The sequence below is a fragment of the Acomys russatus genome, chromosome 4 (genome assembly GCF_903995435.1).
Source record: "Acomys russatus chromosome 4, mAcoRus1.1, whole genome shotgun sequence".
NCBI lineage: Eukaryota > Metazoa > Chordata > Mammalia > Rodentia > Muridae > Acomys > Acomys russatus.
Genome location: NC_067140.1, coordinates 3,144,493 through 3,163,540, shown reverse-complemented (window position 1 = coordinate 3,163,540; position 19,048 = coordinate 3,144,493). Strand labels below are relative to the sequence as shown.

Here is a 19,048-nt window from a genome sequence, read left to right as displayed (position 1 = left end):
CGGAGAGAACAAGAACAGGACACATAGACGGGCTACAGGAAGTTAGTTGCTGTGATGATTAATACTGATCATCCACATGGCAGTCTAGAGCCACCTCTGGGCCCATCAAAGGGGTATTTTGTAAGCTTTGTTAATGGAGAAATGAAGACCCACCCTGAATGTGTCCTGCATGCCTCCACAGGCTGGGATCCAGGATTCATTCAGAATAAAGTAAAAGAAGCACTAGCATTCACCTACGCTTCCTGATTACAGTAGTAATGTGATCCCGTGCTCTTGCTGCCATGCTTTCCTGCCATAATGGATTGTACCCTCAATCCAAAGTGAACCCTTCCTTCCTTCCTTCCACTGTTTCTTGTCAGGTAGTTGGTCACAGCATTAAGGGAAAAAAACTAACACGTTGGCTGAACTATGATTTAAGCTCATCCCCTAATGCCCAGCTCAGGATAACTGTTCTATGGAATAGACTATCCCAGGAACTCCATCCCAGCACTTATCTCTATGGGAGAAACTTCTTCAGGAATTCCTCTATAACAAGAATCACTGAAGATAGGAAAGCCTTGGAGTGTCATTGTAATCATAATTACTATGGAATAGGCTATCTCAGGAACCTCATTGTTATATTGGTCACTTGTGAAGATACTCTACAATCATAGAAAATTTAATAACTGAAGTATAAGATTACTCAGAAACCCCTCTGAGGCACCAACTACCTAGGACTGAACAACTCCAAGAAGTCCTCTTTAGCATAGATCAGTGAATTGCCCTAGAGACCCACTATCACTTAATCCCTCTAGAATGGGCTATCTCAGAAACCCCACTGTAATACTGTAGAGCTAACTTCCCAGTAACCCAGCTTCTGGAAGGTTCATCCAGGCATGAGTTCTGTGGCTCCAGCATTTCATATCCATTTTCAGGACCCTTCACGATGTTCAACACTGAAGAGAGAGGTAGGATTGTGGGGTTCTGGGATGAATATGGAAAAAGAAAGCTTACTTTTAATCAGCCAGATGATGAAAGAAGCCGGGAAATTTTTGTCCTGGAAAAACAAAACAAAACCAGAAAACTCACAGTAAATGTATACCTACTGTGTGCCCAACTCTGTGTCTCTTGTAAACCTGACACAAACTTTGCAAATGAGGACAAAAGATAACTAAAGGAGATTCAGAGATGGGAATAGCTTTGCCCAGGTAAAACACTGAATTATCACAACATTGTTCCTAAACTCTGGACTCTGTCGCTGCACAGGTGAGGACTGAGAGGCAGTGGACTGTTGACCCCAAGATCCCATCTTGTGGAAGAATTTAGAAACTGCCTTGAGTTCGTGGCCATACCACAGCCTGAAAAGATTTAAGATTGGAGGATACAGGCAAGGCTGCCAGAACTTCCCAGAACCCTGCAGGCTCCATGCATCATGATGCCAATCAATAAACCTGTTTGTTTGTTTGTTTGTTTTTAATCAAGGGAAAAGCAGAATAATCCAAATTTTTTTAGTTCCTACACTGATTCACGTGTGCCAGGCACTTTCTCTCCTAACCATTAGTTCATATGTGTGGTGCTGAACACCATCAATTCAAGTACATGTTATTTATTGAGCTAGCAAGACATTGAAAAACTTGCCAGTTAAACTATGCCATCCCACTGAATAAAAGACAATGCCAGGTATGCTATGACACAGAGAAATATGTATCCTGGAAGAGACAGGTGATGAAAACTGTGTGTGACTATGAAAATCACCCCCACCTGGCAGACAAGAAAACTGGTGTTCAGAGGTAAGTGTAGGTGCTTGAAGTTGTACATCATTAAAAATCAAAGCCCAGGCTGGCTCTCTTGATAGCACACATTGAGTACATTCCCATCCAAGGAGATCTCACATTGGGAGACCTGGATCCTCTGAGTCCTCAGGAGGTATTGGCTGTTCATACCTTAAAGTCCATATGATAAGAGCCTTCGTACATCATATGTTGTGGGGTACTGGGCAGGCTGATGTTCCCCAGCATCTCAAATGAGGTAATATCTGATGGAGAGAAGGAGACAGATGGCAGTGCAAATGAGAAGACATTCAACTGATGGAAGCAAAAGCTCATAAAACTCATTCATTCCTATCACAAGCAGGCATGTCTTAAAGAGAGATTATTCCCCCAACTGTTGACTATGCGCTGAGCACACAAAGTCCCACCATTACCCAGCACAGGGTGGTGGGTGCTCTCATCCTTGTGATGGCAACCCACCTCTCCTACAGACCAGACCTCTCCTTTCCAGGCTCACTAGACTCCTTTCTTCCCCCTTACAGTACTTGCCATCATACCCCCACTCCTCTTTCCATTCATCTGCCCATTTTCTTCCCCCCTTTCTTCTTTCCCTTCATTTAGCCTTCTCAGTAGCATATTTCCCCTTGGCTTGGTCACGTGACATGCTTCCCTTTGTCTTCCTATACATCTGCTGGCAGCCCCTTCTTTCTATTCATCACTTATCCATCAATACTATACCACACATGGGCACCACGACACCTTTGCTCTTTGTCCATCAATCCTTCCTCCCTTTTTTCCTCAAATTGTTTTATTGGCATTTCCCTTTTTCTTCCATTCCTATTGTTCTGTCTCTTATATCCTTCCATCACTCCTTCTGCCTTCTACTATCCACCTCAACCCCGCACCCCCTCCATCTAAGTGTCCATCACTCCTCCTCCACCTCCCTACCTGCTTTCTCTCACTCCATGTTTCTGCTTTTCCACCCACTCACACCCACCACATCCCTTCCTTCACTTTCCATTTCATACATCAGCAGAAGAAATCTACTCTGTGCCCAATCTGAATTTCCAGACAATTGGAAGGGAAATTGCAATGAAGTCCCCCTCAAGGAGCCCTGGGCTACTGGAACAGACATTCAGGAAGTAGGATTTTCCACACAATACAGTGAGTAGTCAGTTGGTGAACCCAAGACTACAGGAGTGCTGAGGAGGGACTCCTGATGGGAGAGAGTTCCAAAAGCTTTGAGATGCACCAAACATGGTGATTACACTGGATACTGAAGGGATATTTCAGGCATAGAAAGCTGGAGTGGGAAGTCTTGCAAAACTTAGCCATTGCATCCCCCACACATTGTGGGGTATATTGAGGTTTAGGTCACTCCTCTAGAGGAGGATGTGGGAACACTGGGGACTTAGCTTCTGAAAGACCTTGACAACATGTCCCTGGGGTCTGCACTTGATTCCCCAGGAAATGGGAGGTCTGAGGTATGACTCAGAGAGGTCTCTCTAGAAGCTGTGTAGGAGTAGGTATGGTTGCTACTGCAGCAACCAACACAAGAACAGTGTGCAGGCAACAGCTCTACTTACTTTTGAGAATGGCTAACTGTTGGTTGATGATGTAGAACCAGAATCGGACCACTGGGCACAACTGCAATACAGAGGATCAGAGGCCTTGCTAAGAGCATACGTGTACATACCTAGCCAGTATATACATCCTGAATCCTTTGTAATCTAAGATGCTTTACAGGACAAATCTCTCACATAAGATGGAGAAAGTCTATCATGAGCATATCACGCCTTCCCTCTTACACAGGCCTAAGCTGCCTGCTACACTAAGCTACCCCTCAACCACTGTCTCTTTCTCTGTCTCTTCTTCAGAAGCAAGGGCCTTAACAGAGGACAAAAGAGTAACTTTGGGAGGCTGCACAGATTAGGAATGAAGCTGTCCCACTTGGCTGACTCAGCCCACACGGGCTAGTCCCCTGTCCCACCAGGCACAAAGCCTTCTCCACAGCTGATACTCAGGGTCTGCCAGGGCCACGTTGTCATTACCAGGTTAGGCAAGAAGATGTCCAAGGACCATTTCATCATTGAGTCCACCATTTTGGAGAACACGCTGAAGAAGAAAAGCAGAAACATTGGCAGTGGTCATCACCATTAAGGGCTTTGAAGTACTCTGCTATACAATCCAAATAGCGGTTAGGTCTCTGATGTTAAATCAAGGTTCTCAGCCTGTAGTTTGTGACCCCTTTGGGAGTTGAACAGCCCTTTCACGGAGATCATATGCCAGATACCCTGTACATCAGATATTTACAATATGATTCATAACAGTAGCAAAATTACAATTATAAAGTAGCAATGAAAATAATTTTATGGCTGTGGGTGTCACCACAGCATGAGAAACTGCATTTAAGAATCACAGCATTAGGAAGGTTGAGAACCACTCTGTTAAGTAAGCAATTGTGCATTTTCATGCCTCCTCAGTGAACCTAGCATAAGGCCACTAATGCCTTTTAAATATGCCATTTATCTACTCATTTTTTAATTTTTTTAATCTACTCATTTTTTTAATCCAACCCTGAATCCATCCATGCATCCAGCCATCCATGTGTGTATGCACACACTTATCTTCCATCCATCCAACCAGCTTTCCATTCATCCCCCCTTCATGTTCATTCACATATCTTCCATGGTCTCATTCCCCAGTGTGTCTCCAAGAACAACAGTGTCTATTGACTCAGTATTTACGGGATAAATGAATGCTAAATGAAGGGACCCTCCCCCACGGGCCCCAAACTCCCCCAAAGACCCCAGTTTGCTTAACTAGATCAACTCCATGACAGGCTTCAGGTTTTTACTCTGTTTAACTAGGCAAAGTTTCTAACAGTTCCTAGAAAAAACACAAATTATGGACAGCTCGTGAGCAGCTAATACGCTTATACAACAAAATGACTAGATAGCATTTTATATTACTTCATGCCCTTGGTAAAGAACACAGCTGGCCCCATCCAATTAAATGAAAGGCCAATTCCTGAATAAGAGCTGAAACCTCAGTGACTCAAAAAGTCCCTAGTAACCAAACAGCTAATCCTAAATCCCCTCTTACACTCTGACTCAGTTCTGATCAATCAATTAAGGCTTGTCACTAATCCCTCCAACTGTCTATAAATTGGGCCTGCCCAACTTACCAAAAGCAATTTACAGATTCAATGCAATCCCTATCAAAATACCTACACAACTTTTTAAAGACCTTGAAAGCTCAATTCTCAACTTCATATGGAAAAACAAGAAACCCAGAATAGCTGAAACAATCTTGTACAATAAAAGATCCTCTGGAGTAATCTCCATACCTGATCTCAAGTTGTACTATAAAGGAACAGTAATTAAAACAGCATGGTACTGGCAAAGCAATAAACTGGTTGATCAATGAAATCAAATCGAAGACCCAGAAATGAATCCACACACATATGGTCACTTGATTTTTGATAAAGAAACCAAATCTATTCTACTGAAAAAGGATAGCGTCTTCAATAAATGGTGCTGGTCTAACTGGATGTCTACATGTATAAAAATGCAATTAGACCCATATTTGTCACCTTGCACAAAACTCAAATCCAAGTGGATTAAAGACCTCAACATAAAACCAGACACACTAAGTCACTTAGAAAAAAAAGTGGGGAAGAGCCTGGAACACATTGGCACAGGAGACAACTTCCTGAACAGAACACCAACAGCCCAAGCCATAATGTCAACCATTAATAAATGGGACCTCATGAGGCTGAGAAGCTTCTGTAAGTCAGGGGACACTGTCAAGAGAACAAAGCGACAGCCTACAGACTGGGAAAAGATCTTCAACAACCCTACATCTGACAAAGGTCTAATATCCAAACTATATAAAGAACTCAAGAAATTAAACACCACCAAACCGAATAACCCAATTGAGAAATGGGGCTTGGAACTAAACAGAGAATTCTCAACAGAGGAATATTGAATGGCTGAGAAACACTTAAAGAAATCTTTAATGTCCTTAGTCATCAGGGAAATGCAAACCAAAACAACTCTGAGATTCCATCTTACACCCATCAGAATGGCTAAGATAAAAAATTCAAGCAACACCACATGTGGAGAGAGAGGAACACTCCTTCATTGCTGCTGGGAATGCAAACTAGTACAACCACTTTGGAAATCTATCTGGCACTATCTCAGAAAACTGGGAATAGGGTTTCCTCAAGACCTAGCTATTCCACTCCTTGGAATATACCCAGAAGATGCTCCTTCACACAACAAGGACATATGATCAACCATGTTCATAGTGGCCTTATTCATAATAGCCAGAACATGGAAACAGCCTAAGTGTCCCTCAGTAGAAGAGTGGATAAAGAAACTGTGGTACATATACACTATGGAATACTACTCAGCTATTAAAAACAAGGAATTCTTAAAATTTGTGGACAAATGGATTGAACTAGAAATTATCATAATGAGTGAGTTAACCCAGAAGCAGAAAGAATCAACGGGTATATACTCACTTTATATCTAGACACTAGCCCAAGGGGCATGTCCCATGAAAGTCTTCACTTACCAGGAAAGTGGGACAGAGGGGAGGACATCCTATTGGGACTCTAGGTGAGAGAAGCATGGGAGAATGGGGAAATAGAAGTATCTAGAGGGTCCTAGAAACCTACAAGAAGAACATTATGATGGGCAGATCTAGGCCCAGGGGTCCTGCTCAAACTACGGCACCAGCCAAGGATAATACATGCAGTAAACTTGAAACTCTTACTCAGATATAGCCAGTGGACAGGACATTCTTCACAGTTGAGTGGAGAGTGGGGACTGACTTTCACACAAACTCTGGTGCCTCATATTTGACCACATCCCCTGGATGGGGAGGCCTTGTAACACTCAGAGGAAAGATAGCCGACTACCAAAAAGAGACTTGATACCCTATACTTATAGGGTATAGAACTTATACAGTGGGAGGAGGTCCCCCTCAGTCATAGTCATAGGGTAGGGGAGTAGGGGGAAAGCAGGATGGAGGGAGGAATGGGAGGATACAAGGGATGGGATGACAATTTAGAAATAATATGAATAATTTAATAAAATGTTTAAAAAACAATTTAGATATAATATGAGTAAATTAATAAAATATATATTAAAAACAAAAATAATAAATTTGGCCTGCATGCTCATTTGGCAGTCGAGATCTAGAGGAAAGAGGTGATCATAGCATGCTAGAATAAAAATGCTCTGTTTTACATACTGCCTTGGGGTCTTTCTTCAGCAGATCACCTGGACCTCAACACTGAATATAAGGCAACTTCTGCCATAAAGAGCTCATACAGGCAAGTTGGGAGATGGCAGCCCAGCATGAAAAATGATGTGACAGAGCTCCTACCCATGACCTCTCCATGAGAACTTGGAAACAGGAGTAACCAATGTTCTCCACGGGTGGGTGCTGCCAGGGAGGTCTGTGCTTCTGGCCCAAAGGCATCCCTTTCTGCTTGGGATTCAAAGCTCCTTCAGACAGAATCTTGGCTGGAAGCAAGGCATTAAAACACTAGCAGCATAGTTTTATGCCATCATGGTCAGATCCCATGGAGCCTGAGAACTACTTCATGCATGGCACCATCCCACTCCATGCCCTGTGTAGCGCTCAGATTTCCCTGGTTCGTATCTACCCTGTTTCCACTTGGATCCCAGTGAACACTGCCTGGCAGCTCTTCACAGAAAATGAGAGTTGGCCAGGCTCAACTTCTTGCAAACCCAAGGGGATCACGATGTTCACATCCACCATGGAGCCGCTGAGAAATGAGAACATCCTGGTCACAAGGGAGAGAAGGCTGTTAGAAGCTGAATACGTGTCTGGGAATACTCAAAAAAGGTTTCACTGGAACTTACAAACAGATGGAGGCACTTGTCTGTGAGAGGTAGCTGATACACATACTTAAAAAAAAAAAAAAAAAGGATTCTCGATGTCCTATATATACATTTCTAATTTGTAGTTATTATATGTATATATAAAGTCAGCAAAATAGTTTATTGGAACAAATGCCTATTCATAAATCAAGACTCATAAAACGTGGTGGTAAAAGGCTGCCTCCTGCACTGTCCACCTGGAGTTCTGCTGAACTCTTTCACATCACAGTATTAGTATTGCCTCCATGTGTGATGGTGTGAGTGTGTGTGTGTGTGTGCATGTTGTATGTGATGGCATGTATGTGTATGTGTAATGTTGTGAGCATGTGTAATGGCATGTGATGGTGTGTGTGTGTATGGTGTATGTATGGTATATATGTGTGTGTGTGTGCATGTATGACGGTGTGTGTGTGTGCTGGTGTGTATGTGATGGTGATGGTGATGATGGTGATGATGTGTATGAGAGAGACAGACAGAAAGACAGAGGGGGAGAGAGAGACAGAGACAGAGAGAGACAGAGACAGAGAGAGAAGGAGGGAGAGAGAGAGAGAACGAATGTATGACCGTGTGTACCTGATGCTCATCTCTTTGTTAGGCTGGCCTGCCAATGAGTTTCTGAGATCCACCTATCTCTGTCCTCACCAGCACTGGGGTGACCGACACAGATCATGAACCAGATTGGAGTTCCTGTCCTTAAACTTGTACCACCGGCGCTTTTCCAACTGAGCTCTCTCCCCATCTTCGTGAGTAAACTGACTGAACTGCTTTGTTTGTAAGATGGATGTAATAGAAACCTACAGTGGGGATGGAGAAGAGCACTCAAATGAACTGCTGCCCAGAACCTGGACTGTATGATATATTTTATGTTTATTATAGGGTGGTGAAGTAGCTTAGCAATTGAATGCCTGCCTGGTACATATGAGGGCCTAGGTTCAACACCCAGCACAGTAAGTAAATGAATAAGTAAGCTATAAATTCTGTTCATGAGACTTTCCAATAAATAAATAATTGACATATTTATTACTTGTACCAATCACAGAATTATTTAAAAGGGTGACATGAACAGTATTGGTGTGTGTGTCTACAAGATAGCTCACAAGCACAATAGTGCTTATGTGACGTGGAACACTTACTACCTTTTAGAATTGGTGGTGGGAAAAAAATCTAAAAAGAAGCAAACTGAGATATTAAGTGCCACTTTCTCTCAGTTGTAAAATTGAAGGCTGTTTTCTTTTGTGTTTTAATTTCTTCCCCAAGTTTGTTTCAACACAGCCTCAGAATATGGCAAAAAGAAAAAAGAAAACAAAAAAGCAAGAAGGTTGACTTCCATCCATGTCCTGCCACCACAGTCATCCTAAGAAACTGTATACTTGTGCAGTCATTATCAAGATCTTGGGGAAATGCTAGGAAAAATCAAAGGCCACCTTGTCTGTTTAAAGAAAGAAAACTACCCACCACCAATAAAACCACTTGCAATTTCTAGGACTTCCCTCCACTCACTTCTCTCACTATGTTAGCTACTTTGCATCACTGTGACCAAATGCCCAACAGAAACATGTGAAGGCAGAAAGTGATTATTTTGGTCTCACAATTTCAGAGACACTTCAGTTCATCTGTCGAGGAAGGTGTGACAGTGCATCATATGGTGGAGAGCACCTGCTCACATCATGGCAGAGCAAGAAGCTGAGACACCTGGAGCTCAAGGACAGGCTGTGACCTTCCAAAGCCTGCTTCTAGTGACATACTTCAGCCAGTCAGGCTCTACCTCCTAAGAGATCCACAGCACCCCAAAACAGTACAAGAGTTCAAAGCATGAGCTGGCACAGGACAGAGTTCAGATACAAACCTCAGCATTCCCCATATTGCTCACCCTGAGAAGTTGATGGTCAACTTGGTATGAAGTATAAGTTCGGGATTGGATGAGGCAGAGGCTTTCCATGACAACTGGACAATGTCAAAGCGGGTGACATTGAGCCTGCAGAAAATGAAGAGCGAGGTGAAGTGGAAAAGCCAATTGCTGCGAATCCTTGGCTCCCTACTCAGGCTGCAGTGGCTCGATTCCCTCTATCCCATGCCTTGTCCCTTCTAACTTTGATTTCTATACTGAGTCCCTTTTCTATGAAGCATCAGCCAGTAACTAACATTTACAGTTGATTGGTAAGAGAAAACACAAATGCCATATTGAAAGCCTCATCTGACAACTGTGGGATTAGCCTGGAACAAAGGGTTCTCTTACTCACTGGGGGACAGATGATAACTAAAGGAGAAGTGATCAGAACATCTGTGATATGCTTTCCTTATGTGACTTATAATATAGCGGGCTTGGACAAACCCACATAAACCCAAAGAATGGACAGTGTTAAAAAAAAAAAAAAACACTAGGCAGTGACTGTGACTCTGGGAAAGGAGATGGTGACCTTGCAATGCCAACTTTCTAAAGAGTTGATCAGACCATTGTCTTTCAGGTACTTGGAACCTTCTCTGAGCAATGCTTTGGGGAAACATTGCTAAAGAGCTCAAACTCACCAGCTGTTGAGTTTTACAGAGTCCATGTTCTTCAGAACATCATTCATGCCAGAGAGGCTCCCGTGGCCACAAAGCCCACCTAGGGAGCCTTTGCAGACCAGGCCTTCCACAGCCTTGGTCCCTGCTGCCTCCAGGAGGTCATTTTTGACATCAAATGATACACTGCCACCCAGGAGAAGTGTTTGTAGCTCTTCCCTCTTCTCAAACAGATTCTGGCTGTTGAGAATAACAGTGCTCAGCAGCCCTTCTTGGGCCAGGATCTCTGGGTGGATGGCAGGTATTGACAACTATTGGTTAAGGAGCTTACCGGCTTCACGTTAAGTATAGTGAACTGATGGTGGCAGCACCATCATCCAGCAGAGTACCCATGTGGACCATACATTCTGGTTTACTGCCCCAGTGAGACAAGGGTGGTTAGGGAGGCCAATCCATGATCCAAAGGTAGTAGGTTACAGCTCTCTCTCCAGGCAGAGCTCATAATAAAGCATGCTGGACCTCACACCTCTTCCACACTCAGTTCTCTTCCTCCTACAGCTGTGAGCCTGTCCCTACATCCTTATATCTATAATAACAACAATCATGAATTATAATTTCACTTTTATTAATGCCATCTAGACTCTGGCACATAGATAGGAAAGGCTAGGTCACATGACATGGAGCTTGCCCACCCCATCCCTTGAAATCTATAAGTCAAAAAATATTTTTGTCTTAAAGCTTTGAAGGAAAGGTCTTCTCCTCAAGACTCCATTATGGCTGTTAATGGCAAAAATGATAGCTTTTGCCAAAATGTTCTCCCACATAAGGGCCTTATTATGGCTGCCTAAGGTGATGGCCTACAACTGTCCTTCTAAAACTTGTCCAAAGGTAGTTTCCTGGCAGCACCTTTTAATGAACCTGCCTTAATTGCTAACACAATGATGACCTTGCCTCAGACTTGGCATAACCATCATGTAACCTAGAGCCAGAAGGACCAGAGCCAAAATACCAGATACCCTAGGCATAGATATCAATCATGACTGCTGAATGGTCCCTATTGGTAATGGCCATTTGATGGACTAAAACCCCAGTAGACCATTCACTTATCCTGTTCCAGACTGACTAAATCCCCAGATAACCCAGCTCCAAACTGACTAACCATTGACTTTCCTTCAAAGCTTTTAGGTGACCTAATGTCACAGTGGACATCAGCTGGTCCGGCTCCATACTGATCAAATCTTCCAGAAGACTGACCCAGCACTACCTGGACTACAGCAGCAAGAATGACCTGTCATCATCAGACCATTTGTTAAAACTGTTCAGCTGATGCAGCACCAGACTGACTAGAACCACCACCGCAGATCGGGAAACATGGTATGCGAGATGAGTGTAAGGATAGCCACTGCCTGTAAAGTCCATGCTTCCACCGCCAAAGGACTAGACTCTCTTGAGCACTTACAGTCATAGTGGCCAGCACTGCTTATACCCTTTCCACACAAACGATACTTGCCTGGTAATGCCATTTGTGTCCAAGGAGTCTGAAATATTCGTCTCATATTGATCAAGTTCATCCACAATGTCCTGGTCGAACTCAGAGACATTTTCAGGTGAACTAGAAGTCACAGGAGCCTGGAGTTCCAAGACATCATCTCCCAGATAAATGGATTCATCTCCAGCATCACTTGGGAGGCCTGTATTCGACCCATTACCATTTTCACTTCCCATGCCTGCTGAGACAAAGACATATGACTGAGTCCTGGGGCACAAGCTCCCACTGGGACTAGGAAAATAGGTATTCAACCCAGGGCCAGCCAAACCCTGGATCCAGGTTCCTTGCAAAAGGAAAACCAAGGTTCACTCTTAAACATAACCCCAGGAGGCAATGAAAAGTCAGATACATGTGAAACACACTGGGTCCTCTATGGTGAAAGAGGGGTAGGTGTGTAATGAGAAGATAAAATGAACAGTGGTACTCAGACAAACAAAAAAAAGCACCATGGCCTCAAAGAGTGAGAAACTGCTTCAGCTGGTAACAGCTACCCAGATCTAGATGAAACCCAGAGCTTTGAAAAAGCTGGGTGGACAACTACTCTTTTCTACCACTGAAGTACAACTCCTCCTCCTCCTCCTCCTCCTCCTCCTCCTCCTGTTCCTCCTTTTCCTCATCCTTCTATTTCTTTTTCTTTTTGCTTTTTTTGAGACAGGGTTTCTCTGCATGTCCTGAACTGACTTTGTTGACCAGGCTGTCCTCGAACTCACAGAGATCCACTTGCCTGTGGCTCCCAAGTGTGTCACATCATGCCCAGCTCTCTTCTACTTCTAGACCTCAGTTTTCAAACCCTAGGGGGCCCAGAGGGCTTCTGAACTTTGAGGCAGATAGGATAGCTCTTCTTCACCTTTTATCAATATTTTTCCTAACTAAATATTTTCCTTCTGGCAGATGAAGTTTCTGTTCCTGACATCAAAACTACTCCAGAGACAGACATCTGTCACAGGAGTGTGACTTCAAACAAGGACTCTTCAGTTGATATCATGGATCAGGCTGTAGACCTGGAGGGTAGAAGCTATCTGTAGAGGGTTGGTCATTACACCAGAAACTATACGTCTGTGTTGTGTGTTCCCCAAGCACACACCTCTTACCTCTGCTCTTATAACAGACACTTGCTATTGTTAAATGTGTGGACATTCCTGCTTGCTGCTTCCTGAACATGTCATCTGTCCACCCAGCTTAGTTATTTCCCTTGCAAAGTCAAAGGCTTAGGCATAGGCCATTCTTGAACCTGCAGACATCTTAGGTTCTGGGGAAAGCAAGCCTGAGAAGACAGACTCCCTACAGGTGAAGACAATGGTCTATCATGAGGGCACACTCCAGAGCAGAAATGATGTCTTGTGAGACTCAGATGAATCTTCTCAAGTGATGGCACCAATAAAAACTTCAGAACATTCTTTGGAACCAGGATGGAGAACCAGGTAGACCACACTTTGACCATGAGTCCTCATCATGCAGACCTCTCGCTCCTTGCCCCAGTTCTTTCTCTGTTGAACTGTAAATTCCAGAGTCCTAAGATGAACTTGGGGTGGGGGCACTAGGCCCCTTTATTTGTTCCTCTTTGAAAAGTGTCTATTAAATCTCTTCTCTCTCTCTCTCTCTCTCTCTCTCTCTCTCTCTCTCTCTCTCTCTCTCTCTCCTCTCTCTCTCTCTCCCCTCTCTCTACTCTCTCTCTCCCCCCCTCTCTCTCCTCTTTGCAGAGATTAAGCCTCCTCTTTCTGCTTTGTTCACCATTGTTCAAGTCTTTAATCGGCACATATTGGCAGATGGCTGAGCCAACAGTATGAGGGCTGCCAGAGCTCAGGCTTTTGTTCTTTAGGACAAAGTTTCATGATACTTAGATCACTAGAGTCGAAGGCTAGAAAGACTTACCTGGGAAGCTGGTAACAAAATGGAAGTCTATGTTGAGAAAACTCATAATGAGAAGAAAGTAGTTTACATTAAATAGGTGACCTAGATGCCAAGATGTGGTCCAAAAGGGACAATGTGTCTCTGGGAGAGGGTACAGGGATAGCCTCCAGAAGTGTCCAGATACTTTGGCATATCTACATTATTCTGGTGGGTCAGGTACACTAAAAGATGTCAGTTTGTCTCTTTGAGGGTTTCCTTGGTCAGAGCTTCCAAGAAAGATGGGGCAGCTCACCTTGTTTGAAACCGGAATATTCCGACAGAACATGGCTTCTGATAAACAGGCAGACAAGAAAGAGGAATATCCACGAGAGTCTCATGTCCATTGCAAGCACCTGTGGATGGAGTAACAGTGACCTGTGACCCAAGAGTCTTGGGTTCTTGTGCAAAACTCATCATCACCTTCTTTGTGGCTTAGCAAAGCCTTTGTTTCCACATCTGTAAAAGCAGCCACTTCTTACTACCTTTACTTGGAAGATCCTGGCACTGGGTGTGGAGGCAAGGGATCCTTTAGGCAGTGAGTTTGTTGTGTGACTGTTAATATGGTAAGCCCTTTTAACACAGAATTGGGAGGAAGGAATGAAGTAGGCAGAGCTCAGCTCTGGTTCCAACAGGGGATCTAGTCAAAGGAGCCTTTTTTCTCCCTGCCACCACTTGAAGTGATCTAGCTGGTTTGCACAGGGTAATTTCTGCTCCAGGGTATGGCCTTATCTTTATGGATAATTGCCCTCAGCTGGCAGGTGGATATTTCCTGCCAAGATCCCAAGATCACACAGCTGGTAGGTGGCAGAGTAAAAATCTGAAGGTAGGCAGGCTGGTCCCAAACTCCAACTATGTTATAATAGGTGAACTGCCAGAAGTGGTTGGGCACAGAAACTACTATTTACCGCAGATCTACTCTTTACTAGTTCCCATGATAAGTGTCTTTTATTTACTGTTTAGCAGAATTAAACACTTCTAACAACCCTAAGATGAGATAAAAGCAAAATGAGCTGGCAAGGGTACCTCAGTGACTAGTGGCAGAGCTAAGACATGGAGATATTATTCTGTGAATTCACTCTGAGCTATTTGGGCCTGAGGGTGAGGGATGTAGAGTAGGTTGAGCTTTTCACATAGTGGTCCTCTTCTCTTGTGTGTGTTCTTACATCATCACTGATGCTTCTTTTGCCAAGAAGTGGACACTATGCTCACTACCCCTAAGTCTAAAGGGATGGGAGTTGGTGATTGCCTCAAAGAATGGTGCACACATAAGTGACATTGTGATTCCATAGCTTCCAATCTGTCTTTCCTTTTCCTTCTCCCTCCCTGATTGCCTTCAAACTCCACATAACGAGAAAGTGTAGGCCATGTGGGAAGAGCCTTGGCTATGATGGAATTAAATGTTCATGTATCTTAAGAGATGGCAGCCACCCATGGGAAAGAGGGGGAGCATTAATGCAAGGACACAAGGGCATAGCCCAAATGTTGACAGATGGGAAATGGGACCATTCTGCTCTTATGTTGCCCTTTCAGGAGAAGCAGGGAGAGAATTGTGTGCTACTGCAAATTGGAGTTGCCTGTCAAAGTGTCATGTCCTTTTGACAACTTTGGTTTGATCAGTCTTGTGTCTGCAGCCTCTGAAGTAATACCTAGCTTACAGCACTAAGAACAAGAGAATGGATTGGCATTTTTGAGTTTGATATGATCCCAACATGTTCACATTTTTTAAACTAGTTAAATGTACTCTGCTTGAGCGTTAGCCCTAGCCTGTGAGGAGCTGAGCCATATGGAGGAAGAAGTAGCCTGAATGTGAGACTGGGATTGAGGGAAGGAAGAGCGCAGAGTTCACCCACCTGGGGCAAGAGGAGGAACATGGAGCATTGGGTTTAAGCATGCATCTGATTCTACTCAGAAGGTCCTGAGCCTGTCGCCTTGGTCAGGATAAGGGCCAATGGGGGTAAGAATTGGTTGTGGAGCTCTTCAGGCCCAAAATGTCAAAAAAAAAAAAAAAAACCCTGATGTGTGAAGAGATCACAAAAAAACCATTAGTCTTTCTTACAGACTAGGTGAAGGGGTACGTCAGAGCAAGACCATAGCAAGGAGGACGTATTTGGTGCCATGATACCTTGTGGAACAGGCACTTAGAAACAACTTTTGCTAAGAAGCCTTCATCACCTGCTTGGGCCAATGTAACTCCAAAGTGAGTTACTTTGGATTTAAGAGGAAAGTCTCAGGAAATATCCACCTGCCAGCTGAGGGCAATTATCCATAAAGATAAGGCCATACCCTGGAGCAGAAATTACCCTGTGCAAACCAGCTAGATCACTTCAAGTGGTAGCAGGGAGAAAAAAGGCTCCTTTGACTAGATCCCCTGTTGGAACCAGAGCTGAGACAATGGCCAGTCAGACCACATCTTTGACCAGGACTGCTCAATATGCATACCTCTTATCTTATGCCCCATGTCCTAGTTAGCATTAATTGTCAACTTGACTTGGTCTAAAGTCATCTGGGAGAAAAGTCTCAATTGAGCGATTGTCTTTATCAAGCTAGCCTGTGGACATGTCTAGGGATGTTGTCTTGAGTTTCAATTGCAGCAGGAGGCCTAGCCCTCTCTGGGTGGCACCATGCCTGGTCATGTGGTCCTAGGCTATACAGAATTTAGTAAGTAGGACAGGAAGCAATGCTTCTCCATGGGTTCTGCTTTGAGTGCCTGTTTAAGTTCCTGCTTTGACTTCTATCAGTGGTATATTGTGAGCTGTCAGTCTTAGCCAAATAATTCATCTTCTTCCTACGCTGCTTTTGATCACAGTTTTTAACAGGCAAAAAGAAAAAAAAGAAAAAAGAAAAAGAAAGAAAGAAAAGAAAAGAAAAAATAAACTAGACCACTTCAGTTCTTCCTCTACTTAAATCTAAAGCTTACAGCAGTACACCAAAAAATGACTGGGAGGTCCTATCTCCCCTTCATCTGTTTTTCTGGGTGAACCTGCAATGATTAAATCTCTCCTGTTTTTCAGCAGTACTTATCTCTTTATTTGGTGTACACATAACCAAGCCTAGCTCCTGCAGCTGCTGGTTCCCAAGTTGTGTCCTATAACTGTGGTTACAAACTTTAGTGAACCAAGCCAGGAAAAAAATTCTTTGGGGCTTCCACCAGCCAGCAAGTTGACCCCTGAAGGGAAGACTTCTTAGATATTTATATCCTCACTCCTCTGTTTAAACTGCAGTCTCACTCCAGGACCCCAAACTCAGATTGACAGTCTCATAGAGCTTCTGGAGTCAGCTTATTATGGGGACCATTTCTTATATTTTCATTTGTTAGCTCCTTTCTACCACCGTCCAGAAAAACAGAGAAATCAGTGCTCGGACTCTAAAGTCATACCCTTGGCAAATTCTCCTGGATCTTCAGACCTCAGCTCTTGCTCCCACCCCACCCCCATTTCCTTGTCATTTTTGAAGGCTGAGAAAATGGCTCTTAAGTTAATACTACATCCTACTCTTGGGTACAATCCAAGTTCAGGTCCTAGTGTCCACATCAGGCCACTCACAACTGTCCGTACTTCAGAGGATGTGACATCCTTTCCTAGCCTCTGAGGGCACTACCCTTACATACAAACTTACACACTGAAATATTCCTATTCATGTAATTGAAAGTAAAATAAAAATCCTTATCATTTTTGAGGCTCCTTTGGTTCTTAACGAATGAACTTAAGTTTTGACAGTTGTCTGACAAAAAGTTGCTGAGGAGAGCAGGGACTCTTTTGACCCATTAGTGTTCCCTTGAACTATTTGGGTACCTGCTGGTGTGACAGGGAAGACTGGATTCTTCAGCTTGTCTTGGGAAGTAGCAGGGAAAAGGCTTTGGGCACAAAGAAACAAGGATATTTGGTAAATTTGTGGTTTGAGTAACTGTAACCAGCCTGGTGGAAATAAAGACATTCTAAAAAGACGGCTCAAAAGCTGACTATCAGAGTACTGAAACAATGAACTCCAAAGAAATGGTAATTTCCCCCCCAAAAGACTCATGCTGGGAGAAAAATGTGCCCCCAGAGAAGAGATTTGTCTCCTGGAAAGAGATTCCACTCAATTCTAACAACTCGTCAGGCCATCTTCAAGATGACGAAGCCAGACAATGATGAGTCAATGGTGGACAAGACCATACTTGACCAGGACTGCTCTCAATCTCCCTTTAGACCCAGAACGTGCACTGGGGAGTGTGGGTGGTCACTGGATCCCTTGGTCTCTCTTCTCATCTCCTTTTCCAGGGGGTGCAAACTTAGCTTGGGTCAGAAGCTGTGACCCCCGAGATAATTAACATAAGTATAGGCAATACTAAGCCTGTACTATCTTACTGACCCCAGCAAGAGTTCTACCTGACTAATCTTTATGAATCTCTGCTGGTTTATCTAAGGGCACATGCCAAGTTAATGCAATCACTTGTGTGCCATTCTGCTCTTGGCTTTACATCTCTATTGGATCCATGACTGGGTGCTGAAAATCTGATGGCTGCAGCAATAGCTGCATTAGAGGCCTATCTCTGTGAAAGTCTTCTGGACTCTGAAGGGACCAGTGCTTCTTCCAGCCCACTCTGGGTGACAAATGGGTGTTGTATCTTCATTTCTGTCACTGTAAGCTGCAGAGAGGAGAAGGGGATTATTTAACTGACTGTCACAGTTTAAGGTCCATTACTGTATGGAAGTCAAGGCAAGAACTTAAGGCCCCACATCAATAAACAAGAGCAGAGAGAGTAAACACAGGCACTATTGCTTGCAGGTTGGTGTTTAGTACTCAACTAGTTTACTCTTATGTAGTTCAGGGATCTTCCCATAAAATGGTGGCCCCCACATTTGGGGTGCATCTTCCCACCCCAATTTACAGACACACCCATAGGCTGACCTGATTTAGATAATTCCTTGACTGAGACACCAGTCTCAGGTGAGTCTAGGCTGTGGCAAGTAGACACTGAAAACCAAACATCACAGTAGACAATTAGGATCTTAGTGGTGTATAAACCCCCCCTCCATGATATGCCTCCTGTCCCATAGAAAAATCACATCAGGAAAACACATTTCATTGCTGGGTTGGAAGGACCTCCAACAGGTCAACAGAGGTGCACATAAGGATTGGTCGCCCGTACTCCACACAATTGGAGGTTTCTAAACCATGTAAGAGGGGTAGCTGGCCCATTTGTGGAGCTCTGGGAGGGACTTTAGATACAGCGGCGACCTAAAGCATTTCCCTGGCATTGGATCAGTTCTTGCTTCAGGCACCAAGACAAGCTCCTAACCTAGGAGAACGTGGTCAAAATCTTCACCTCTTCCTAGAATTCTTTAAAATAACTAGGTAGCAAACATATGACTGCTTGAGTTTCACATATTTTCAACTTATTGCATAATCAAATTGCTATTCTTGTGATGCCTAATTAAAACGTGTATGTTTGAAGTAGC

The 19,048-nt window shown here is 43.7% G+C and overlaps 1 protein-coding gene across 1 annotated transcript; it reads right to left on the bottom strand.

Moving 5' to 3' along the window:
* Nucleotides 1-910: 910 nt before the first annotated feature.
* LOC127188338 (uncharacterized) lies at nucleotides 911-13,945 on the bottom strand. Its single transcript, XM_051144821.1, has 10 exons — nucleotides 13,861-13,945; nucleotides 13,590-13,670; nucleotides 11,675-11,895; nucleotides 10,193-10,479; nucleotides 9,537-9,641; nucleotides 7,429-7,569; nucleotides 3,800-3,863; nucleotides 3,335-3,395; nucleotides 1,923-2,014; nucleotides 911-1,036 (listed from the first exon to the last, which is right to left on the bottom strand). The coding sequence occupies exons 1-10, from the start codon at nucleotides 13,943-13,945 to the stop codon at nucleotides 911-913; spliced, it is 1,263 nt and encodes a 420-aa protein (XP_051000778.1).
* Nucleotides 13,946-19,048: the final 5,103 nt, after the last annotated feature.

What these genes read in the sequence shown, in the direction of transcription:
- LOC127188338 (XM_051144821.1), bottom strand. Translation starts at nt 13,945, where the DNA reads ATGAGACTCTCGTGGATATTCCTCTTTCTTGTCTGCCTGTTTATCAGA. An exon ending in ACAGTTAGCCATTCTCAAAA is followed by an intron (nt 2,015 to 3,334) that starts GTAAGTAGAGCT and finishes TCTCTCCATCAG; the next exon opens with ATATTACCTCATTTGAGATG. An exon ending in CTTATCATATGGACTTTAAG is followed by an intron (nt 1,037 to 1,922) that starts GTATGAACAGCC and finishes TTGTTTTTCCAG; the next exon opens with GACAAAAATTTCCCGGCTTC.